General features: G+C 43.4%; 1 protein-coding gene across 2 annotated transcripts in view; it reads right to left on the bottom strand.

The window, feature by feature from the left end:
- MGAT5B (alpha-1,6-mannosylglycoprotein 6-beta-N-acetylglucosaminyltransferase B) overlaps window positions 1-26,274 on the bottom strand; it is a 268,434-nt gene that overhangs the window by 97,823 nt on the left and 144,337 nt on the right. For both annotated transcript variants that reach the window (XM_054978295.1, XM_054978294.1), the window contains exons 4-6: window positions 15,744-15,843; window positions 1,402-1,414; window positions 644-720 (exon numbers count right to left, since the gene is read on the bottom strand). In XM_054978295.1, coding sequence (XP_054834270.1) covers window positions 644-720; window positions 1,402-1,414; window positions 15,744-15,843 — 190 coding nt within the window. The remainder of the gene's footprint in view (window positions 1-643; window positions 721-1,401; window positions 1,415-15,743; window positions 15,844-26,274) is intronic.

Raw genomic sequence — 26,274 nt, 5'->3', positions numbered from 1 at the left:
CTAAGCAGTGTTGTGTGCTAAGCAAAATATGTACTTGGCTTAGAACCTGTATCAGGTTATGATGCCTGACTTATTCCGTAGAACTGAGATAACACTGCAGATTAAAATTAAGCAAGACAATAAATCCATTGGTACTTTCCTTTGCTCAGCTTGCATATGAATAATTCACAGAGAACTAAATGCTACATTAGTCCATTAAACATGGGAGGCCAGGCAATCTAGTTGAGGCTTCATTCAAAGAGGGTCTTTATCCTCACTCCCTCTTAGTGAATATTTGGGTTTGGTGTTTTCATTCTCCTGACTCAATCAGTTGCTTTATCCTTTAAATGGGAAATAGGAAGTTATTTCCTGTTTCAAAAGTTCATTTACCAAAAGAAATATAGAATTACCAATACAAATATAGAGGAGGGGAGGGAAATGGAGCACCACTCAGCGGCTGTAAGAGCTCATAGCTGCCTTTTTTGCAGGACTTTTCAAGCTCGAACCATCTTGTTAAAGCGGTTTGGTTTATTTATGCCATATCGGTAGGAAAGAGTAAATGAAAAAGAATTCCTCAGGCTAACGTTTTTGCCTAGTAAAATACATCACCTTGACCTTGACATTTTTATAATCCCAACATGCATTTTGAATCTTGATTACTCACCTCTACTTTTCCAGAGCAGTCAGGATAGTTAGGGTCCCTGGGCACCTCACACTGATCCCGTCTGCCTTCAATTGCTGCTGGGTAGAAATATAATGTTAAAATAAGTTGGTGTAAAATTCACATGGGGCGTGTGTTTGTGGGTGTAAAAGGCAGGAAGGTTAGTTCAAACTTTGGATTTGGTACAAAAACTGGCTTGCTCAGAATGTCTGCTTTCATTTTTAAAGGACTTTCTGTAGATCTTATGTATCAAGAAATGGGCAGTAGTCAGACAGAAAGTTTTATGTCTTGTTGTGAGCCTTCTATGGCATCTGATTGCCATCAGGGGGAACAGGACGACAGACTAGATGGCTGTGCTTATGTTTTCACTTCTGTAGTAGAGCTGAGCTAAATGTTTATGAGCTTTGATTTTCATTTTGAAATTTGCATGTCCAGTAATGGAAAGCTCAACCATGACATGCAAACAAAAAATCAAGTCTATCTCTGCTTTTCATCCATGTCCTGGACAGTGATTATCACTTAGACAGAACTGTCTAAAAGCCTCCAGTGCTGCTGGGGAACTTGGTTGTTTCTGAGCACAGTTATACTTATAGCACTGCTCTGGGAAGCCTCCGATCTTTGGAGCATGGAAGCTATGTAGCCCATGAGGCTGTCTGACTAAGCTTAGCAAAGGTCCCCCCCCCCCATTCAGGGCCAACCTAGACATTCACTTTTTAAAAGAATTGTGTCCAGATTCCCTGGACTGAATCTGGATACTCCACAGCTGTATAGCAGCTGCGGGGAGAAGACTATTGAAAAATAAAGGAGATTCCATTTGGGCTTGGAATGCTGCCACAGGGGAGGGGAGGGGAGGGGAGGGGAGGGGAGGGGAGGGGAGGGGAGGGGAAGGGAGGAAACCCCTCGGTGCTGTTTCAGAATGGGAAAGCAGCTGTGGTGGAGGCAGGAGCCCTTCCTCCTCCCACTCCCCACCCCCCACCAGCATTCCAAACTAGGGTTGCCAGCTTCAAGTTGGGAAATTCCTGGAGATCTGGTGGGTGAAACCTGGAGAAACCTGGAGAAAGTGGGATTTGAGGAAGGAAAGGCCCTTCATACGCCTTAATTCCATAGAGCCCACCCCCAAAAGTAGCCATTTTCTCCAGGTGAACTGATCTCTGTGGCCTGGAGACCAGTTGTAATTTCGGGAGATCTCCAGCCACTACCTGGAGGCTGGCAACCCTATTCCAAACCCAAATAGGCTCTGCTTTTTTTGAAATAACCATGCCCTACAGCTGTGCCTCCGGGGAACTCAAGTTGGGCCCAGGGAAGCCAGACTGAACTTTTAAAAAAACGAATGTTTGGTTTTTCCCTAAGCTAAAGCTTAAGCTGAATCCCATACGTTCTCCCTCTTCTCAGCCCATTTGCCTGTAATCAGGGTTGGATGAAGTGGGGTTGTTACTATTCTCATGGAGTATGGAAGGACTTATAAGGGAATAAAATGGGGAGTCTACTTAGCTCAGTAGAAGGGGCAGTTTCTGTGAAGCTTAAGGACTGCACAGTGCTCTTTTGCCTCAAGTTTATGAGTTTTCTTTGGGGATAGCTCAGGGACTGCACAGAATCCTGTGGCGTTAAGATTCAGCACTTGGGGAGTGTTAAAAATTAGCGTTTTTCACACACATCTTTCTATTGTACCAAGACCTGGATAGAAAACATAAAATTTTGAAGCAATACACTGAAAAACTGGTGTGCTTTTGGCAATAATAAAAACAAAAATTAACATAAAACAACCGTTGTGACTTAGTTTTCTTCTATAGTTCCGCATTTTTGCTTCTAGAAACCTGAATTGTTGGCCCAGATTTCACTGCCCACATTTGATCATTCCCTGAGATTGTATCTAATGGGGGCTGTATGTCTAAAAGAGCCTTTGAAAGCCCTTCCAATAGAAACTTTAAAATTGCAGCAGAAAATTGTGCTAGCAACCAGTTAAGAGCAGAACCGTCTAGTGAGGCAAACAATGACAATATCAACAAGTAGAAAGATCTTGCAGAGAATCTAAAAAATACAACAAGCTCAAAGGAAAGCGCAGAGCAGCATCTCTGAATGAAGCACAACCATGCTGTGCACAATTCAAGTAATGGATTATCCACACTTACTAAGCTCCAAGGAACCAGAAAACCATTCAGCCTTAGGTGAGGATGACACCCTCATTGTCGCTCCCTGTCTCCAGGTAGCAACAGACTGGCCGCAAATGCTCAGGGCTTTTGAAGGCACATAAGAAGCATCTTATGGGACCAGACCCATAGTCCTTCTGGTCCAGCATCTTCTTTCCCACAGTAACAGACCAAAGATCTCATAAGAAGCACCAATGCCCAAGACTTCTCCATTGCTGTCTCCCAGCAATTGGCATGGAGACACATACTGCCTTTGGACAATGGCTAATAACCACTAGGGCTGCCAATCCCCTGCTCGGGGGGGGGGGGCAGCACAACACACCCTCGTGCCCTGCAGCGGTGCGCTCCCATGCCCCACAACGGGCCTGTTTCGGGCTGAACTGGGCCCGTGCGGGGGCAATTCAGCCCTTTGGCGAGTGCGGGAGTGCATGCCAGGCCGCCCTTTGACCCGTGTGATGATGTCACTTCCCAGAAGTGACATCATGATGCACGCTGGGAGCACAGACCGTGGAGGGTGAGTGCCAGGTTTCCAGTCCCCCACCGGGGGACTCAAGAGACCTGGCAACCCTAATAACCACTGATGGACATATCTTGCAAAAGTGTCTTTTAAAAGTAATCTAGGCAATTAACCCTTAACTAGCACTGCTTCATACCAGGAGGGCCTGGATACTCCTATATTTTACATTTGTTGTCAAACTGTTCAATATGGTTGTTTGCGTCCCTTTTATTTTTATAGAAGTAAATTTTGATTAAGAAGCTTATTCTTCCAAAATACTTTAAAGCTACCCAAGAGGCTAGCCACTTAGCCACATAATAAGCTACATTAATAAAAGAAATTTCAGGGAACAGAGCACAGCGAGTCCCAAAGGCCTCAGTTTTATATGCTAGGAAGAGATTGATAAAAATCACAGATTTCTTGAATGGTGAAAGAGATATCGTTACCTACCTGGAATTACATATATGGTAAAGTAGTTGCAGTTTCTTCCTGAACACATACAATTTACATGATTTTGTTTCATCTCATATGGTATAAGATTAAAATGGGCAACTGCATTCTTTCCTTGGCCAGCCTGCTCTGCAACACTGGCCAAACCAAATTTTGGATGGGTATCCATTATTCATACATTGAGAAAGTTAAAAAGCATAAGACAGCAAGGTTGTAATAAACTATTTATAATGTGCTCGACTTGATTTTTAAACAAATTGCTGAAACCTATGCAATTATTCATTTTCTTAATGTTAAATAAGGTATTTTCTACCCCAGTTCATTAGAAACCATAGCTGAGGATTAAAGAGGGACATTAAAAATTAATATTAAAATAGAAAATGGACAATATATTATTGACTTCACTGCACCTTTTCTGGTATCAAGGAAAGATGGCAGGCAAAAGCCATTTGCAGCATTGAGCCACAGCTGGAAGAAAGATGAGCAAGAACACCAATATTTAATAGTTGAGGGTCACACTGCATGAGAGTACAATGACAAAACCAGTCATGAAATGCTTCTGCATCTGCCACATTAATCATCATAATGAAATCCATTTGCAATTTCAAAGATTTAGTCTTTGATTCAACAAGGCAAACGCTTCATTTTCAAGACAAGATGTTTTTTTTAAAGCAAAAAAGAAAGAGTAGTCTTAGTGGGAAAGGCATGATCCTATACCTTACTACAAGCCAGTTTGGTGTAGTGGTTAAGAGCGCGGGACTCTAATCTGGAGAACTGGGTTTGATTCCCCACTCCTCCACTTGTAGCCAGCAGAGTGACCTTGAGTCAGTCACAGCTTCTAGGAGCTCTCTCAGCCCCACCTGCCTCACAGGGTGATTATTGTTGTGGGAATAATGATAACATACTTTGAGTGGGTGTCAAGTCATCCTGAAGGGTCGTATATAAATCGAATGTTATTATTATTATTATTATAATACAGTAGCATAAAATAGTAGAAACAAAGAGATCCACAAACAGGTGCATGGAGGGAGCCAGTTTTCGGGATCACCAGCAGAGAATTGAAACCTATGAGAAGAGACATTTTGATTGTAGCTGTAGTAAGTATTCTACATGTGAGGGGAAATGACATAGTACAGCCTGATCTCGTCAGATCTCAGAGTCTCTCTACACGTTACTAAGTACCTAGGGACGCTCAAGTGAAACTCATTTCACATTTATTTATTTATTATTTTATTTATTATATTAGATTTTTAATCCGCCCTCCCTGACAGGTGGGCTCAGGGCGGAGTACATCATTTCAAATTACATAAATACAGTTAAAAGCAGATAAAACAGTATACAAATATGTATACAGTATATATGTCCCGCCTCCAACTTTCCGTGCACTCGCTCACACAGTCACACTTCAATTTGCTCTGTGTCATGTGTTTGATATCAGTTCCTCCTCAACTGCTAAAAGTATCTCGCCCCCCTTTCCCCCACATCCATTCATTGAAATGCAGAACTTGACACTTTCTCACACTTTAAAGAAATGCAAATTGGCAATTCAAAGGTGTCTACAGTACTTGTTCTTGCAGAAAAAACAGAGCGGAATTGGCGCTTTGCCCTTCAGAATCACGTGCAGATAAGATCACACAAAGGGAGCTCCCATGAAATCGGCATTCACGTTCATTGAGCAAGAACAGCCTGCACGTGAACTGCGGAGTTGCGGACTAGACATACAATCCTGCACTTGAGCATCCCTAGGTATTTAGTAATGTGTAGAGTGACTCCCAGAAAGGGGACAACTAAGGAAGACTCTACAGAGGAAGGCATTAAACTCGGGGCAGATAACCCATGAGGAAATGGCCGTTATTTAATGACAAAGGTTGTAAAAGCAAGTCAAAATACTGCAGAATGCAAGTAGTACAGGATGTGATGCTATTAAGTAAAAATCAAATGTAATAAGTAAAGTACAGTGATATATGACAAACAAGCCAGCCCCTGTGCAAAACAGTAAACAGCATTAAAAATGGCAATATTTAGACATCCCTTGGAGAACTTTTCAGTCTCTGTTGCTGAACACCATTCTTCAACACATGAACTTCATAAAAATGTTGAATTAGAATTCATCAAGAAATCTGTTTGCATTTCTAAAGGCTTGAACAAACATTATGGATTCCTCAGTCATTACACATATTAATCACCTTAGCAAAACTAGGGTGATTGCATTGTTCACTATACTTTATTACATTTGAGTTTTCTATGATAATGTCATGCTCTGTATTTCTTAACTGTTGGCCTTGCTGTTAAGATTTTTCTCCATCCTACCAACATGTATCTGCCTGCCTGCCTGCCAACTGATTAAATACCCTATTCATCTGATCAAGTGGTTTCTAGTCAGGGATAATTTTGAATTTATCACCACTGCTGATTTAATCTAAAAATTCCCTTTTAAATTTTGCTTCTCCTTTGTGCAAATCAAACTGGGGTTTCTTTATTTCTTTTATTTGTTTCTTTATTTTGTGCCATTTTTGTTTCTCCTTGCTGATGTTTCCCTGTAAAATGTGTGCATTTTTAAATATTTCTGCATCAGTAAATCAATATTATACATATATTCGGTTGGATCCAGCCAGCTTTTCTGCTGGTGAAAAAAAAGAGATGAGGATGTTCCTTTTGACCACCATAATGTGGCGATCATGTGAGTCATGTGGACAAAAGCCATGTCGGATAGGGAATGTAATACGGAAGAGAATTGGGTAAGACCAAGTGAAAAAGTTGCCTGGATCCAACTCTATGTGAAAAAGACATAAACTGTATGTATAAAGACCAGCTAAATTGCGTATAAACATTATGCAACATAGATGACTCCTCTTTGTTTTTACTGGAGATACTATCTTCTGTCAAAAGGGCTTCTGCCTAACCTTGACTCTTATCTTTGATTTTAAGCTGACCCATTTCGCTCTTCTTTATTTTGAAATAATTTAAGACTCCAGAATCTGGAACTCATTGGACCAAGAGTCCTTGTTAAATAAGCGCATCAGTAGTTCCTGAGGGAGAGAAAGGATGTGACAGAAGTCACACTTACATTGTGGTTTATTTTGAAGCTGTGAATTAAGGAATTTGCAGCTGCTTAATCACCTGTCTTTAATCTCTTAATTAATGGCATTTAAATAAATCTGCATATTACCCCAAAGTCATTCTTTTGAGATATTGATGGAAGTGAAACACTAGCCTTTGTATGTTATCAGACTTTGTAAAAAAAAAAGGAATCTGTGGTTTTTTTCTTCATTCCCTAATAAAGAAATTGCTACATTTGCCCTTAACTAGCATTCAGATTCAGCATGGACTGTAATTTTTTTTCTTTTATCCTTCTTTCACTTACTTAAAGCTTTATTTTCTAAATACAATTCCTCTGAAGAAAGGGCCATCTGGAACTTAAAATCAGTAGGGCTTTCTGAATTGTCTACTTTGAACTTTGAATAATTTTGCTCCTAAAGCCTCTTAAAGAATTTTTGTGTACCACATTACACTTTGGGAGCTTCTTTCTTGCTGAATTGAGCCTTATCCAGAAACCTAACCAATTAAGCCTAATCAGATGGAAGATAAAAGATGCCTTCCTGAATGGAAGAGAACAGGTGAAAGAAATAGCCCCTGAGGACACTGTGGTTCTGAATAAAGTGCCTAACCCTAACCCTGTTATTATTCCCCTCAAAATAACATGCCATAAACTGTATTTTCCCTCTGGGGTTCCAGATGCACAATCATCATTTGAAACATGCAGTTGAAATGCCACGAGGAGCAGAAAAATGGTCAGGGGAAATAATTAAGTACCCCTTCCTCCCACTACTCTTTCCCTCGAAATCATAACCTTTCAAAATTACTGTTCACTAAAAAAAAGTTGGGGCTTCATAGGTGCATCTGTACATAACATGTAGAATGCCTCTTAAACTGTTGCTGCACCTGGTAGCAGGTCATGTGTTGGAATATTATTAGGCAATTGAGATATTAGAGGCATTCATATAAGGAGACGGCTGTAGGAGCACTTGCCCTCTGTGCAACCTGGCCTGGGCATTAAGATCATGCAACAGATGGATGATTATTAGAGTAATATACGTAAAGTATTGTTCTGGGTTTGAAATAGCCTGTATGCTTTCAAGATGCCGGATGAGAACCCTTAGATATTAGCGTGAGTGATTCACTACTGAAAGAACATCTTGCAATGGAGGGGAAGGCATACATTTCAAATCCAACCTAGTTCCTAGGGTTGCCAAGGCCCTAGGGGAAGAAGGCAGGTGATGAGAGGGTCATGAGAGGGAGTCATACAGGGGAAGACTTACTTCATGTGTGCAGCACCCCCCCTCCCCCCTGCATAATGTTGGAAATAACGTCATTCCTGGAACAACAAGAAAGTAATGGGTTGTGCCAGGGACCGACTGAGTAAAAATCAATCCCTTAACCTAAATTAGGGGCCAATTTTTACACAATTGCTCCCCCATTGTGACCCACTGCTTCCATGTCACTCCAGGAATGATATCATTCCTGGAGCAACACAGGGGTGCTCCAGAGCATGCAGAAGCACGCTTTGCCAGCACCACTGCTTTCTTGTGCCTTTTCCCCTCCATTGATGAGGTGAGAGATGGCGAAGGACAGAGACTGGAGGTAGGGGATTCCCTGCCCACACCAGGGGACTGGCAAACCTACTAGTTCCTCAAAATTATAAGAGGCTGTGTGGGCTCCTCGGAGGAAAAAGACTGTCAGAAATTGGTGGTAGAGGTGGGACAAAGACCAATTTTTCTTTATAAGCTTGTGCCCACTGTAGTGCAATATAAAGAGAAAAAAATTAAGAGATTTTGTGAGGTAAAAGTTTTGTCAAAGTACCTCCTAAGCAAGTCAAAGCACTTGAGGGAACTGAAGATGAGGCAGTGGCTATAGCTTGCTTAGCAGCTTAGTGAGAGAAGCAGGTCCAGGAAAGTGGAGCCGTTCTAGCTTCTCATTGTGCCTACTGCCAAGACTGAAATTAGGGCTAAGCTACAAGTGACTTGAAGTGCAAGTGGATTGAGTGGAGGGCAAGTGAACAGGGAGAAATACACTTGCTGTTCAAGTGTTATTCGTCACTTGTAGCTTGGCCCTTAGAGGTTGGCAAAGTGGGGCAGTTTCTAAGGTCCATGTCTCCTCATTCGACCCACCACCACCGCCTGCCTGTCTACTGCTCATTGGTTTACTGGTATGGGAGCAGGAGGGGGGGCAACCCTCTTGCTGCCTGTCACCACTACATGAGACAGTGGGTGGTCGTAGCATGCAGTGCACAGGGCACAGCTTAGCAGCACTGTCTGTCCTGTTGCCACAGCATGAACAATGAGTGAGTGGTTGGGTGGCCAGGCGGTCAACTCAGCAGCAGGAAAAGGAGTGCAACTTGTTGGGTAAGCAAACAGCTGTTCAAGTGGCAGGAAAAGCAAGTTTTAAGGCATTTTTCTTTACGTTTTCTCAGAAGGCCCATTGAGTTTAATGGGGTTTACTCCCAAGTTAAGTATGCATTGGAAGGCATTGTGGGCAAAGTTGTGCCTCTTTGGCTCCAAAAGTGAGTCCCCATGGGACATGTTATGCCATGGCATCTGGGGGGAAATGTAGGCGTTTGGGACCCACAGACACTCTCAGCCCAGGGTCCAAAACCTGAAACCAGCCCTGCCTGCAACTTGACACAGTAATGCACATTCAGCTACTAAATATTGGTGGTGGCGGCAATGAAGGAACGTGATTTTGGCCGTGTGCTCAAGACTGGTCAGTAGCAACCAGTTGGCTTTTTGCTCAATAGGTTCTGAATATTAACAGTCCATCTGAGTGGTGAGAACTTCACATTTTAAATATGATATATCTAAGGTCCATAACTGCCTGAAATTTTCCTGCTGTTAGTTCCCAGATGACTGCACATATGTGCTTAGAACCAGGAGTTTGCTCAGGTGTAGCAATGACTACTTATAGCACTGATGAGGGGTTGTTGTTTTAAGGATGTAGGATCTAACTAGGCAATAGCTGCTGATACATGGGTTACTGCCAGAGCTATACAGGAATTCTGTGATAATGGTTCAATTCCGCAAAACTTGCCAAAATAAAAAGAAATGCTTCCTATGACAAACACAGAACAGTAGAAACCATGGGGATCTTGCCATAGCTAAAAACATAAAATAATTTTAAAATGCTCAAAACTTGTCCTACTGTTGGAGAAAGCAAATCACAGAGAGACAGAACAAAAGAAGTGAATGTGGAGTTTTAGAAGGAGCGGTTTGAGGGTCCGTGTGGGATTTGAGGTAAGGGTTTTTAACGGTGTCTGTAGGGGATTATTTTCTTTAGTGGATTAGTAAGAAACAAACACATCATTGTTGCATGATTAAAGTGATTTCCTCAGTAATCCCCTTCTTAGCACGTTAACCAAATGGGGAAGGGGGGGCAATATTATTTAATACAGACGTACATGGAAATGTGCTGAGAATAGAAGAATAGACATGGGTTTTTGCACTGGTAGGATGTATGCATGGTGCTATGGGAACATGTCCCCCCCTCCCCCAGCATGGTGCTATGTTATTGCTGATTTAGTAGCTGACCTTGCAGTTCTGACAGTTAGCATTACTACTAATGATATATAGTATGCTGCTTGTCAAGTGCCTGGGAAACAGCTCTCTTTCCCAATAGAGTTGTACGGGACCAGCATGAAAGGGGTATCCCCCCCACCGCCAACACTGCCTAAGGGAACTGAATATGCAATTTCCTGAAGATTCAATTATGTGTTTTTTTAACCAAGTGATAGGCTGAATGGTGGTGTAGTACTAATTACAGTAGAAGTGGAGGGAGGGGGCAGACCATTCCTTATAACTAAGAATGATAAGCTTTTTCCTCAACGAACTCTAATTGAGGCTGGTATTACAATTTGGTGTAGTGGTTAAGACCAGCAGGACTCTGATCTGGAGAACCAGGTTTAATTCCCCACTTGTCCATTTGAAGCCAGCTGGGTAACCTTGGGTCAGTCACAGCTCTCTCAGAGCCCACCTACCTCACAGGGTGTCTGTTGTGGAAATAATAATGACACTGGCTTGTTAACTGCTCTGAATGTGGCACTAATCTCCTGAAGAGTGGTATATAAGCACAACATTATTATTTGTTAAAAGGTAATCCCTAGGGGTGTGCACCAAAAAAAAAATTCTTATAATTTAAGTTCCAGGATTTGGCGGGGAAGACTTCTATTGTGACTGCTAGTTTTCAAGTTTGGGATTCAAATCCAGGGCTTTTTTTCAGCTGGAATGCGGTGGAATGGAGTTCTGGCACCTCTTGAAAATGGTCACATGGCTGGCAGCCCCGCCCCCTGATTTCCAGACAGAGGGGAGTTTAGATTGCCCTCCAGTGGCGTGGAAGGCAATCTAAACTCCCCTCTGTCTGGAGATCAGGGGGCGGTGCCGTTGGCCATGTGACCATTTTCGCTGAGGGCAATTTAAACTTTAAAAAACTCCCCCCTTGTCCCAGCTGACCAAAGTGACATCATTGTGTGGTCCTGGGAGCATGCATGCACTTTGTGCATGTGCATGTGGTACGAGGGGCACCACCTCCTGCTAGGAGTTGCTCCCTGTGCTGGCAACCCACTGAGTTCCACCACCTCTTTTCCCAGAAGAAAGGCCCTGTTCAAATCCATGTGTTTTTTTCAGGTTCTGGATTTTAGGGGCCATTATTTTCAATGGGGAATCTATTCAAGGGTCTGGGGCAGTTTTTTAAAAAGACAAAGGCGCAAAATTTTCACAGAACATAGTCCTCCCTCTAAAGCCCCCCCCCCCACTATGTTTCAACCAGAGTGGAAAAAGGGATTTGACTTTACAGACCCCTGAAGCAGGTGCCTTTCCGTGCAGGTGCCTTTCTTTCTGCTGATTCCTGTCAGGGGAAAATGGCACTGGCCACCAGCATTTCAAAAAAGGGGGAGGATCCAAGATGGTGACCTGAAAAGTCACTTTGAAGTGACATTCCTGCTTACTTTGTTTCTTTGAGTTATTTATTTTATTCTGGGCAGAGAGTCTTGATAAAGCACAGCTGGCTTAAAGCTTTCCAAGTGGCAGGGAGAGAATTATTACCTTTTCTAGTTTGTGAAGAACCAAAGGTCTCCTCTTGACTCAACATCTGCAGTACCAGCCTCCCATTTACCCGCGGCTATTTATCTTATCTTTGCAAACGAAGGACTAAAGGTAAGTAAGAAATCCTGCAGTAAGTTGAAGAACAATGATAAAATTAAGCGCCAACCTGTGGGCAATTCTATCTTGGGAGTCTATACCGCTTGGTAATTGCTGCACTGGGACAGAACTATGGAGAGAAGCCACTCTGAATCTCCTCTGTGAAAGGCAGCCCTCCACAGATTTAGTACTACTATTATTTATGCCTTGGGTACTGCTGGTAGAATTCCCCCATTTTCTCTGCCACTTTGTTCCTGTTTCTTTTCCCCTGGGATTATTAGAACTGGGAGCAAGCTTATGTGATTATCAGAAGCTGAGCAGGAGAGAAGGAGAAAAGAAGAACTTTATTAACCCTAGTGAGACCAGAGTTGCTTGGTGTATCTGACCCTCGCCAATTTTTGCATCAATTTTTCCTGGGTTGTGGAATTAGACATCCAGTACAGACTAGAGGGATTTCTGTCCTTAAGATATTGCTTCAGTAGCTAGCTGCTTTCAGAAAAGCTTTCAGCTCCTGTGTGCTCATCAATGAAAAGCGCTGTGTCATCTACCTGTGGCCTATTGCTTTAAACACCTTTACACAACCCACTGTAGACTTTTGAGGAGTGCTGAAAGGGACTAAAGAGTGGACAAAATCTGTTGTCTGCACCAAGACTTAACTCCTTGAGTAAACTGATTCATCTTGGCGCATCCAGCTTTCTCAGAGTTATTCTAGTCTTTGCTTTTTTTCTGGCAGGGTGAGAAATGGGAGCACATAAGGAACCTAGAGAATGGACTGAGTCTATGTCTACCGAGGCCTCTAAGCAAAGTAGAATTGATGACTTTCTAGTACTGCCTGATCTTTTTCAGTTTAATGTTCCTACCACAAACAAGTTTTATGTACTGGATGCAGCCCCTTAAAAGGAGACACCCTTGGATGATACTGGTTCTGATATCAGTGCATCAGGATGGAAGAAAGGGACATTCTCAGAAGGGCTAGTCTCAGGTGTTGATATGATGGGAAAGAAGAGGCTGATGTGGTCATAGAACTCTCTTGTCTGGCAACTAGGGCAGTGAGAATTATTTTCAACCAACTCTCTCCTCACTAAGCTGGATCATCTTATTAGCATTGGGATGAAATCTAGCTGCAGCAATATCTTAGCAGAGAGACCATTAATGCCATCCCGCCCTCTAGGTGACTCCTCTATTGAACAGCCACTGGGGCTCCTGGTGTGCCAAACTGGTGCTACAGTCTTAGCAGGTTGGTCGGAATATCTTATTGAGTGGTAGGATCCCCTTCTGGCACTCCAAATTTGTACATACAGTTTTAAAAGTCCTATTTAAATGGCAAAGGTTCATTTACTGCCCTGAGGTCAGTTGAAACTTTAAAGAGCTCCATTAAGACAAGAAGATTACTTCTTTCCTTCAATGGCCCACTTATTCCAATAATGATTATGCGATGGAAAAACTTTACGATTTCCTGGGGGACTTTCCCTTTTCAAGGTTTGAACAACATTCCACATTTCACCTTCTTCAGCTCATGGCCTCCAATGGCCAAATCTGAAGCTGGGCCCAATGGGTCAAGTGGTCCAGTCGATCCCTCAGACGGTGACATTAGCTGGGAGAACAACAACTTGGAGCTTAAGACTGGGGATTCCCCACCTATCCATTCTGTTGAGAAACTTGAGACAGATTTAATTAATTCCTTTAAAGCTCTCCCGCCAGTGGAACAACAGTGCATTACAGATAGGCTGGAGCAATTGAAGACTAAACTCTTGAAAGTGAAGGACTGCACCAACGCTCCTATACCCCTCACTCTCACTGTAATTGTAGCTTGGCCAGAGAGCCCTTTATTGGTCCAAACATCAGCAAAAACACCCCTAAACTACAAGGCTGGTTGTTGAAAGTAAAAGAGATTTATACCTTAGTTAAATTAACCGCATATCAGAAACACAGAGATACAGATAACATAGATCTTTTAGGGAGAGGAGCAATACAAAGAATTGTGTAACTAGAGGAGGTATTGCTATTATGAGCAGATGAAGAGTGAGTGTAGATATTGGTGGAGATGGGTTAGAAGGTTTAGGATTAGTGACATGGTTGGTCGATATACCAGTGTACTTATTTGTATCCTGTATTTTATCTGCGTGTCTGTTTTCTCTTTTGTATTTGTTATAGACTATTAATAAATTTTAGAACAAAAATTAAAAAACAAACATCAGCAGAATCTGCTAAGCCCCTAGATGCCACCGTCAGTGAAAACCAATCTGCCCCATATGTAAGTCTCTAGTGCTCCTCCAAAGGGAATCAACTCAAAAAAGTGCTATGTCTGGAATGTCTTAGGGTGTGGGGAAGCGGGAAGCACATGACAGGAGCAATGTTTTATAGGCTTACGTTAAAATGTATGGGAAAAAATAAATGCAATGGCTGAGAGAGCACTCCTAGGCAGGTCTTAAGCATCATTTTGGTGGGCTTGGTACAAACGTGAAGTACTCCCTCCCCCACCTCACTCCAGTCATCCCATACAACCTCACACGTCATGAAAGAAAACCTATTTCATTTCTGAAAAGGCAGAAAAATCATGTCATGATAGCAGCTTGTTGTTTGGGCTACACACAAACGCCAGTATGTAGCTTATTAGTATTGTCACTTTAAGGCCAAGCAGGGCTGGTTCCAGGTTATGAGGGGCTCTGGGCTAAGGTTGCCGATCCCCTGGTGGGGGTGGGGGATTCTCTGCTCAACGGCTCCTGTCACCACTTACCTGGGGGGTGGAGGAGAAGGAGTGGGAATGGACCACCCAGGGCTTGCTCCCAGGAGTGATGTCATCATGCAGGTCCCAGAAGTACTCCTGGGCTTCACGTTGGGCTAATTTGGACAGTTTGGGGGCCCAAATCAGCCTGGCACAAAGCCCAGGAGCACTCCTGGGACCTGTGTGATGATGTCACACCTAGAAGTGATGTCATCAAACCACACTAGGAGAAGAAATTGAAGGTAAGTCTTGGGTCCCCCCTCCTGCTAGGAGGGTAAGGGGACCTAGCAATCCTACCCCGGGGCAAAGAGTGCTCAAGGCCCTCCCATGCCCACTACTAGGCTTCCCTTCTTGCCCTCCCACCCACATGCCTGTGCATCTTCCCTTTGCCCAAGCTCTCCCACCACAGCTGCCTACACTGCCTGCCTACCCTTTCCTTGCTGTTGCTGAGTGGTGGGTGCAGCTAGGAAAGCCGCTGCTGTGGCCACCAAGAATGCTGATGCTTTGTGCAGCACCCACATGCCATTCTCCAGCAGCACATATGCAGCTGGGAGCAGAGGTGACAAAGCACTCACAAGCAGGGAGCGGAAGGGGTGTCAGAGGAGATGTCAGGTGTCAGAGGAGGGGTGTCAGAGGAGATGTCAGGTGTCAGAGGAGATGCTTGTATAGGGCCCTGGTAGCTGCCCCATCTTGCCATGAGCTGAGACCTACCCTGAGGCCCCCTACAAAGAGAAGCTCAAGTTTAAGGCAATTGGAGCCTGTCAATTCTCATTAATTCAGTTTTTAATAATACTACTGCCTCCGCTACTTATTCCTAGGATACTAGAAAATATTACTTCTCTCCCCCCACCCCCTGCCATGTTTGGCCCCTGCTTCTTGAGGAATCTTCAGTAGAAAATATGTTTAGGAGAGGAACACATGAACATAAAACGGATAATGGTGCCAAAGAAGAGTCCTAGCATTCGAAGAAGAGACCAGGACCGATCTCTGTGGAACCCAGGCTCATTCCAAGACCTTCCCATTATACTATATAAACAAATATGACAATTCCAGCACTTCCTTTTTAGAACGTAATGGTTTTCTTACGTTTTCCATTTACGAGGCTGTTGCGTAGAATCTGATCCACTTTCATGGCAATGTCTGAGACATTCTGGGCAATTGCCTGGATCCTCTCCATCAAGCCAACTGCTGGGTGGAACCTGGGAAGTAAGTAAACAAGATGGAAAAGCTATGACTCATTCTTACGAGGCATTCAAACTTGTCAGAAAGAGTGAAGAAGCCTCTCCACGCCAAAATAACAATCCTTCGAAACTGCAAAACCGATTGCTAAAGGGAATCTCAGAGGTAGCCAGAAGAATGCTGTGGGAGAAACTGATGGACCAAAATTCCCACAGTGTTTTATCAAACTGACTACTGAATGCAATAAGAGCCATCATTTTGAAAGGCCACTGACTCAGGCCAACAGCAGTTTCCTAACAACGCACAAATGTGCCCACCTTCTGTCGTATCCACACTGACAGCTCATTCCTGTAATTTGATAAAACTGTTGGCCTGCATTGCTCTTCCTAGCTCTCCTGCCTTAGAAGCAAATCCCACGTCTACCCATCTTGGAGCAACTGGCTGTCCCTAGGGGGACATAGCTCTGGGTTTTGGTGTCTCTCCTCTTGACTTGTTTTTTTATATTGATAATTTATAATGAATGTATGATATTTTTTGCTTGTAAGACACTACAAGCAGGACTCTAGAGATGAGGCATAAAATCTCCTAAATAAATAAATAAGAAACCTCATTGTTTAAAGAACCAGAGTAAGTGGATACAAACAACTAGTCCTTTTTTTAAAAAAAAGAGAGAGAGAGAGAGGTGTCAGTACTTATCATGGTCGCCACTTTGAGGGCCCAAGCTCACTGGTTGAAAGAGACGCCATATGCGTACTGCCAGGGGAAAAAGCCCTGTGAATAACCAAGATGGCTCCCCACCTTGACCTAATCTGGCCATGTGGATCCATTCCACAGTAACCTTGAGGCTTGGCCACAAAACTGCACTGTAGATTTGGACTGCCCTTGAAGAAACCATGGAAATGTCAGATCGCACAGAACACCACAGCTCAATTACTAGGTAAAGTGTACATACATATTGCACCTATTCTGAAATTGCTCCACTGGTTACCAATTAGTTTCTGGGTTCAATTCAAGATGCTGGTTATTACATACAACATCCTTAATGGCCTGGGAAGAACATATCTGCAGGACGGTCTCTCCCAATAGGCTTCACTCATCTAAGCAATGCCTTTTGAAGGTGCTGCCCTGTGAATGAATGAAGATCAACAGTTGCTGAGGATTCTCAGTTGGTGGAATGGCCTGCCGACAAGCTCAGGAAGGCTCCGACGCTACTGTCTTCTCGTAGAAGGCACAAAATAGAACTGTTTTTAAAAAGAGAATATTATTGTACTTTTGAATGTCTTTGGAAATTGTCTACATAGTTTTAATTGTATTTATTGTTTTTATTGAATTGTTGTTTTTTAATTTTTGTGATCCACCTGGAGTCTCTATGTGGAAGATGAGCTATAAAAGAAAGAAAGAAAGAAAGAAAGAAAGAAAGAAAGAAAGAAAGAAAGAAAGAAAGAAAGAAAGAAAGAAAGAAAGAAAGAAAGAAAGAAAGAAAGAAAGAAAGAAAGAAAGAAAGAAAGAAAGAAAGAAGCCTGATTCATAGATTCTAGTCACATGAGTTTTTGAAGCAGACATCATAGAATCATAGAATCATAAGGCTGGAAGGGACTTCTAGGGTCATCTAGTCCAACACCCTGCACAATGCAGGAAATTCACAAATACCCCCCCCACACACACTGCCCCAGTGACCCCCTGCTCCATGCCCAGAAGATGGACATCCCTCCCTTGTTTTCAAACAATAATTGTGCTACTCAGTATTTGCCCTGATTCCCTGTGTCTCCTTTCTGTGGGATTTCACTACTCAGTGATTACTCAGCCCCTAGCCTTAGAACCTAAACTACTACTCCATCCATGCCACTTATTGCTCTGGTGATAAGCATGATCTTCTGCTTCATAAAAGCAGAAAAGATCAAGAGTCCAGTAGCACCTATAAGACTAACAAAATTAGTGGTAGGGGATGAGCTTTTATGAGCCACAACTCACTTCTTCAGATACAGCTAGAATGTGAGTCCATCTGTGTTTATATCTTGGGGAGTGGAGTGATTACAGAAGCTGAATGATAATAGCCGGTGAATGACAATGACAGCTGTGACTGAATAGGGTGGGGCATACAGAGAGCAGTGGGTGTGGCAAAATTAGCAGAAAAGGTTACTGTCCCAGAATTCCACCCCCCCCCCCCTCCAACCATATTTGAGTCTCCTTTAACTTGCTTTTCAGGGCACTTCATTTTTTAAATTTTGTAACTGTGTGCTGCTTATATTCTTTTTTTATGTGTAAAAATGTAAAGCAGGTACCTGAAGAACACAATTGCAAACAACGTGCAACAGCAACACTTGCCGGAATGGGCTGCACCTCTCTGCTGAATCAGTGGCAATCTTGGTTATGCCTCTTCATAATGTGTGAAAGTGCCCTCCGCTGATGCCTGCAATCATTGCTGCCCCAGAGTACACCCTTAACGTGCAGGCAAAACAGGTATCTGCACATTACAGATGCCACAAAGAGAGACTTATCTATAGGAAACAGCATAGACATGCGCACTGTGTGTTCCCCCTAAGGGGAAGTGAAGATTCTGGATTTTAAATATTGCTCTCACTCAAGGATATCATTCTGCTAAGAAATTCTAGCTATTATAAGAGGAGCTAGATTATACCTGTCTAGAGTTTAAACTACTAAAATACACCTGTGATGTTTCAAACATCAGCAAAAACAAGAGAGCTGCAGCACCAACCCATAAAAAAGACAAAAATAGAATATCCAAAGGTGGTGTGGAAGTCATATTCTGTTTTGAAGATCACCCAATGCATTGTGAGCTATGAGTATTCTTCTACTCCACTCACAAGAGATTCGTTTTGTCCTTTATCTGCTTTCTCTCTTTGACTGTGCTTTGTGTTAGCAAATGATTCTACGTGAAGTAGACTTGGACCGAACCCTGCTGGCATGAACTGGCATTGCTCCATGGTTGAGAAGCTCCTTTTGATGAAACACACATTTTGGTCTGCCTATAAAATGCAAACTGCAGCCTTGTAGCAGGCCAAGATACATAATTTTGATCTTGTCTCTTTGAGCCCGACATTGCTATTACATACTGAGTATTCTGGAAAATAGTAATAGCTAACATGCGCAGATGATGTGATATGAGCATATGTACATATGACGAGGGGTCTAATTCTAGTTCAGTGATTTAATTCAAATGCTTATGCCTCTTTGGCAAATAGTTACATTTTTTTTTCTCATGTGAAACCTGCACAAACATCATGCACTGAAACTCCAGCCCAAAGGTTATTAGGAGCTTGGAATCTTTCTTAAGAAACAATGTTGAAAAAACGGAGAGAGGAATATTTTATTTATTTGTTTGTTTTATTCAACTTATACCCTGCCCTTCCCACAAGCGGGCTCAAGGCAGATTCCAACAAATATACTGTTAAAATACAATAAAAACCTATTAACATATTAACACATTAAAATTCAGCCGCCATCAGACAGATCGGCTACTACAAGATCCTCATAAGCCTCAGCAACGCCATGATATAACTCAAGGGCGGCTGCAAAAAGAGAGTGTGATGGTCATAAGGACAAAAAGCTGGCCTCTAGTCAAAGGCCCGGTGGAACATCTCTGTCTTGCAGGCCCTGTGGAACTGTAAAAGGTCCCGCAGGGCCTGGATCTCCATTGGAAGAGTGTTCCACTGGGCCAGGGCAGAGAAAGCTCTGGCCTGAGCTGAAGCCAGCCGAATGTCCTTTGGGCCGGGGACCACCAGAAGCTGCTTATCCGCAGAGTGCAAGGCCCTGAGGGGGACATAATAGGAGAGGCGGTCCCGTAGGTATGCAGGTCCCAGTCCATGGAGGGCCAGTACCTTGAACTGGATCTCCGCAGGGGATCAACAAAAAAAGAATCCAGAGTAAAACAGCAAGCAGCAAAGTGCAGGTGGAGAGAAGCAAGTAATCAGTTCCACAGCTTGGATATTGTGAGGCTAGAGATTCTGAGCGCTTTTATATGGCAAAGATCAAGGACTAGCTTGCTAATATGGTGGAGCACCTACAATTGACTTCATGTTCTGTAAATAAAATAAGCACAGAATAAACTAATTGTGCTTGTCTGATGATCTCTTCTGATGATACCAATGCTGCTAAATTCCTTTGAGTACCCATTTCAGTGTATCTACCAAGCAGCATTGCAGTAAAAAGACTCCCCCCCACCAAAAAGCCTACAGAAAAAAGTTATGGTGCTACAGTGAGGGTTTGTATTCATGATTTGATAATCTTGAAAACGCAGGTGATGTTTGGTTATGTACAGTGATTCCCAATACGGCACCCATAGTTACCTTGGCATCCACTGATGTGTTTATTGAAGGGAGGCCAGGTCTCCCACATCAGAAGGAGATCTCCAGACCCCCAGTTGCTCTGCTGGGAGAAATGTGGTGGGGGGGTATGATTAGTGTCAGGCCAACACTATTATGCCAATTCTGGTGCAACCCGGAAGTGACATCACTGTGTCAAGCAATGTACGAGCATTTGCCCTAAACCCTACAATTAAAGCGCCTGCTCCCTTCTTCCTTCCCTTCATTGGGGGGTCAAGATGTGGCAGCCCTAGTCCTCTTCCTACTTACCTGAGTAAATCATGGTGGAGAAGGGTGAAGAAGCAGGCAGCTTCTTACCCCAGTGCAAGAGAGTGAGGGTGGCAGGTGCCATTTCCTCATCTCCCCCCTCCCCTCTCCCGGCAGCATGGGGGTAAGAAGAGGGCAAGTGCTGTTTTCCCACATCCATTACTGGGGGGGGGGAGCAAGGGGAGTGGTTGCCGTTTTCTGCCAAGGAGGGCAAGCACATTTCCCAAAATACATGTCTCTGCCCTTTGTGATCCAGCAGATAACATGCTACCGTGGCAAAATAGTAAAGAGTCCAGTAGCACCTTTAAGACTAACCAAGTTTATTGTAGCATAAGCTTTCGAGGCCCACAGTTCTCTCTTTCAGACGCATGACACTTACGCTACAATAAAGTTGGTTAGTCTTAAAGGTGCTACTGGAATCTTTACTATTTTGCAACTACAGACTAGCTCGGCTAATTCCTCTGGATCTGCTATTGTGGGAAATCTGGGTTATAATCTCAGTTAACCTCTTATATTCCTGGGCCAATCACTACTGTTCATTTTTTTTTCTCCTCTGAATTCCCCATCTGTAAAACCAGGAACAATATTTGTCTCACTCACCAAGTGGCTTTGAGGCGGAAAGAGCTGAGCGATTGCAAAGCACTTTGCAGATTGTACGCTCTGTAAATTATTAGTAATAACAGAGTTTTTGTTGTACCAAGAAGCAGAAGCTGCAGGTTCCTCTTCTCCTCCTCCCAGCCCTGTGTTACCAAGAAGAGAGCAGGGGGTCCACTTTGTTCTCAGGAACAAAGGAGAAAAGACAGCAGAGCAGGATGTGCTTCTATAATTGCACTTTATATATATAGGCATGAATGGGGGTTAATGCCTGTTAAGAAGACACTCTAGGACCCTTTCCCCTTTACTTAAATATGTTTAACCATCCTGAGTGCAGGAACTGAATTTTATTCACAGGCCTTTCAAGAGGCCCCCCATGTGGCTGATGTAAAAGTGTAAGTGATAAAGTGTGGCCCACAGTGGTCTTTAGAGACCTCACTGAAAACAGAAGAGGAAAATGCCAAAGGCCTTTTTCAAAGAGGGCAATGTTAAATTAAAGCTCAGCCTTGTACAAGCCTCTCTTTATTGGATTCAATTTTCACCTATAAAACAGAATTTGTAAACAGGGTTGTCAACTCTAGCTTGGGAAATTCCAGGAGATTTTGGGGTGGTGCTGAGGAAGGCAGATTTTTGGGAACAAGTGGGAGCTCAGGGGGGATGTGATGTCAGTCTAGGAGTTCCAGTTCTTCTAGGCTCTATGATATACCAAGTAGACTGCTCTCCAAAGCTGCCATTTTCTCCAGGAAAACTGATCTCTATAGTCTTGTTCCAAGGTTACTCTCATCCAGGGAGGTGTGTGTGTGTGTGTGTTACTTAAACTAGGCATGTGGAAAACCAAAAGTCTCTTTGATTGTTTTAAAGCATCATGTCAATCACTGAATCACAAAGCTGTATAAAGATTGGCCTCTTTATCGATCTTTCTGTACAGGTACCAGTCTTCTGACTGAAGAGAAGTGAAAGTTTGTTTATTCCAGGTCTCGGTGAAAACTTTGTATCTCAGCCAACGATCACTCAATGTTGTCTTTTAAGGACTTTATATAAAATCACTCTCCTTATCCTTGAACAGATTAAACAAGTATCACCATTATACCAAAACCACTAGAATATGTAATTGAGATTAGAAATTTAAAAACCCATATATGTCATCCTTTCTCCTACCTAGCCTGCATTTAAAAATAAACTGTAATTTCTAAAATTGTTACCAAGCCTTTTTAGAAAAGATAAGATAGTCTCATCGCAACCCAGATTTAAGAGATTTGGGGATTTTAGGTGGTGGCAATCTTATAACAACATAATTACATGAGCCTCACATGACTTTCTTAAACCATCTAATTCGTTTTCTCTAAAGATGTGATGATAGAACCCTCTGAGAATTCCAGAGAATAATTGTTGTAAGCTGTTCCATTTGTTACAGGATTTATTCTGCTCAGAAAACATAGATTCATAGCTGCTTTGGAGGATGGTATCTAAGGCATTATACCCCTGCTCTTCTCCAAAACCTGCTCTCCTAAAGCTCTGTCCTCAAATCTCTAGGAATTTCCCAACCTGGAGTTGGCAACCATAAGAAGGACTGTTCTTAGGATTACCAGCCTATGAATTTCAACCTGCAGGAGGAGGGGGCATGGGAACAGGGGGAAATGGCACATTACTGGCAGTATGATGTCACTTCTGGCAAATACAGGAAGTGATATTACGTCGCTGGTGCGATGTTGACACAGATACTCTAAACCACAGAGTTTTGCCAAATCCTAGAGTGTTGCTGGCAATGTGAGATCACTTCTGGGTATCGGTTAGAAGTGACATTGCATTATCAGCATGATGCCATTTTTTTTAAAAAAAATCCTTCCTCTGGTTCTCAGTAGGCAACATAAAGTGGGAGACCTAGTCTCCCTAGCTGTCCTGGGTTAATTGAGTAGGAAAATTAGTCCTGATTTCAGATCCTTTCTGGTTATATGTTTTGTTTGTTCTTCAACAGATCAGTGAACTTGAAGGCTGGAATTTAAAGTACCTTAAAGTACTTGCCTCTTCTTTTATGTACCTTCCCAGCTCCAGTTCTTTATTTAAAGGCCTTTCTCTGGCAAGAAGCAATTCACATTTCCCCCCTTCATGGTGGTTTATGGCTGTCAGTACTGGTCTTTCATGGTACCAGAGGAGAGCTACATATCCACAACAGAGCGGGGGGGGGGGACACCACATTTAAAACCGGGGGGCAAGACTCCACTGAGAGCCTCGCTACAAGTGACATCTTCCACGCGAAGGGCACTTGATCATTTTCGCAAGTCTTTCTGGGTACTGAAGTCCCTCTCCCACACCCCTTTTCCTTCTGTTCCTTCCCGTCTCCGTTAGCACGGCTGCCTGAAGAGACGGAGAAAGCCTACGAGAGCAGCTTTTGCAAATCGTCTTGCTGGGGGGTGGGGAATGCTCTAGAGAAAGCTGACATGTGAAGTCCTCCCCTCTCTGTTAGAACTGTTAGGATCGCTGCCTTAAAAGTCAGAGAAAGCCTGCGTTTGCAAAACGTTTCTCTAGTCGCAAGCCTGCTCTCAATGATCTCTGGGGGTGGGCAGCTGCAACTTTCTAAGCTTTCTCTAGAGTATTCCCCCCCTCCCCGAGCTGCCCGCTGCAACTTTGCTAATCGTCTTGCTCGGGGAGGGGGGAAATACTCTAGAGAAAGCTAAGAAAGTTGCAGCTGCCCTCCCCCAAAGATCATTGAGAGCAGGCTTGCGACTAGAGAAACGATTTGCAAACGCAGGCTTTCTCTGACTTTTAAGGCAGCGATCCTAACAGTTCTAACAGAGAGGGGAGGACTTCACATGTCAGCTTTCTCTAGAGCATTCCCCACCCCCCAGCAAGACGATTTGCAAAAGCTGCTCTCCTAGGCTTTCTCCGTCTCTTCAGGCAGCCGTGCTAACGGAGAGGGGAAGGAACAGAAGGAAAAGGGGTGTGGGAGAGGGACTTCAGTACCCAGAAAGACTTGCGAAAATGATCAAGTGCCGTTCGCGTGGAAGATGTCACTTGTAGCGAGGCTCTGAGACATGCTAGTTTTTCTAAGGGAATGAACTAGAGGGTTTATGTTCTGCCTGCCCAGTTGTTAAAATATTTAAAAATTCAGCAGTCCATCTCCAGTCAAGAAGCAGAAATAATATTTGACCAGCGTATACATAGAGCACAAGAAGACAATTGACATTATAGAATTTTTTCTGAATTTTTCGGTCTGAGAATCCCAAATCTATTACACTTAAACATGTCAATGTAGCTTAATTAATTTTCTGCTGCAATTTAAAACCAACCTTTAACCAATTTAACTCATTGGTTAAAGTTTGGTTTTAGAGTGAGCCAATATTTTGGACCTCAACCCAGATGCTGAAAGGGATATACTTAGTCCTATGGGTGTGATTCCCTAAATCTCCAGTAATAGAAGGCATTTCTGTCAATGGAACAGGATTTCCTCATCTCCCTTCTCATTCTGCATCCCAAAATTCTCCTCAAAATGCTACTCCTAGGGGAAAGGAGACAACCAAGACAACCAAATTGGCTGTCTTCAGTCAATGAGGGGGGGGGATTAGTAAAAATCTCCCCTTCTGTTAACAAAATGCCATAGAACCATGTGTGTGTAACATGCAGCCAAGAGACTCTATAGGGTTTTCACAGCATGCGATGAACAGAAGTGGTTTGCCATTGCCTGCCTCTATGTAGCTGTACTGGACTTTCTTGGTGGTCTACCATCCAAGTATTAACCAGGGCTGACCCTGTTTAGTTTCCAAGATCTGATGAGACTGAGCTAGCCTGGACCATCCAGATCAAGGCAACATCTTTCTTTCCTTCTCTATGACTCTCGGCCTTTTCTCTGTGTGCAAGTGTACATATACTAGGGAAGATGGAAAGCGGCTGGGAACCATTAAGAAAGATAAACAGCTCAGCTGTGAAATCCCACTCTGATCCTCACCTATTTTTGTGAATTTTCAACTCTTCTGACAGTATTTCTAATTTTCAAAGTGTTCTACGATCTTTATGATTATTCACACTTAAAACTTCTGTGATTATTCCCCATTAACCTGATTTCCTTTGAAGTACCAAGTCTCAAGTTTCTGTGTTTAGAAATTTGACCAGGCTTATTCCAGAGTACGGAAAAGACTGAGTGACTTGTCCAAGACGGAGAGGCTATTTAATCAACCTAGCAGGTCTATCAGATCTAAGCAAACACTACCTAAAGGATTATAGATATCATCTATCCCTCCATCTGTCTATCCAGTCAGGGCCACCAAGAGGGGGACTCAGGGGACAAAATTCTAGTGGAACAAACTGAGCTTGAGGGCCTACGAAGTTAGAATTGTGCTACATTCAGCAGCACACAAAACCAACGTTCCAGCTCCCTTGGAGCATTTTAAAGTGTGGAGAATAGCATGCCACTCTCACTAATGCACTCCCACTCCTGCTTCCTTTTCTTTCCACTCCTGATTCCACGGTTTGAAAGAGAACAGAGGGAGGAGATGTTGGCCCAGGCCTTCTGGCCAGAGTCCAGGGCTCCTCAGAGCCTGTGGACGAAGCACAGAAGGCTTGGAAACTGAGGAATCCAGTGTTTGCTAGCTAATTTGCAGCAGGACAGAAGAGATTGGGAAGGGAGAAGCTCAGAGGTGAGAAAGAAAGCCTGGAGCTGAGTTGGAAGGAGTGGGTGACAGGATTCAGAGGGCTTCCTCACAAGTAAATATAGTGGGCTCTAGGGTTGCCACCATCCCATTGGGGGGCAGAGTATCCCCTGCCTCCAGCTGCCACCTCCCACTACTGCTTACCTGGCTGATGGGGGGTGGGGGGAGGTATGAAGATACAGGCTGGACTCCACTGAAAAATGGCATGTGCACACTTTGTGGGGCTTCTAATGACATTCATTCCAGTTCAAACAGGAAGTGATGGGGTCTCCCATACAGACCCCATTGCTTCCATTTTGAGCAGGAAGTGATGTCATTTGAAGGCCCATGGAGCATGTACTCACTTTGTACCAGCCCCAATGTCCCCCCAGCTTTAGGGTAGGGGGACCTGGCAGCCCTGCAGGGCTCTGGCTTTTGACTAGACTGCTGACACGTGTCTACTTGGTGGCTTCAAAGAAGCCAACTACACTTTTCCTACCGAACATGAATGGCATGGTTTGCGTGGGTGCGCTTTCTTGAAATCCATAATATATCACTGCCAGGGCTTTTTACTGGTATCCTGGGTTATACCTGTCCAGACTGACATGTTTTTATTCATACTTTTTTATAACTGTTTGTAGCAAAA

This window comes from Eublepharis macularius, chromosome 4 (genome assembly GCF_028583425.1).
Source record: "Eublepharis macularius isolate TG4126 chromosome 4, MPM_Emac_v1.0, whole genome shotgun sequence".
NCBI lineage: Eukaryota > Metazoa > Chordata > Lepidosauria > Squamata > Eublepharidae > Eublepharis > Eublepharis macularius.
This window is presented reverse-complemented; position numbering and strand designations above follow the sequence as displayed.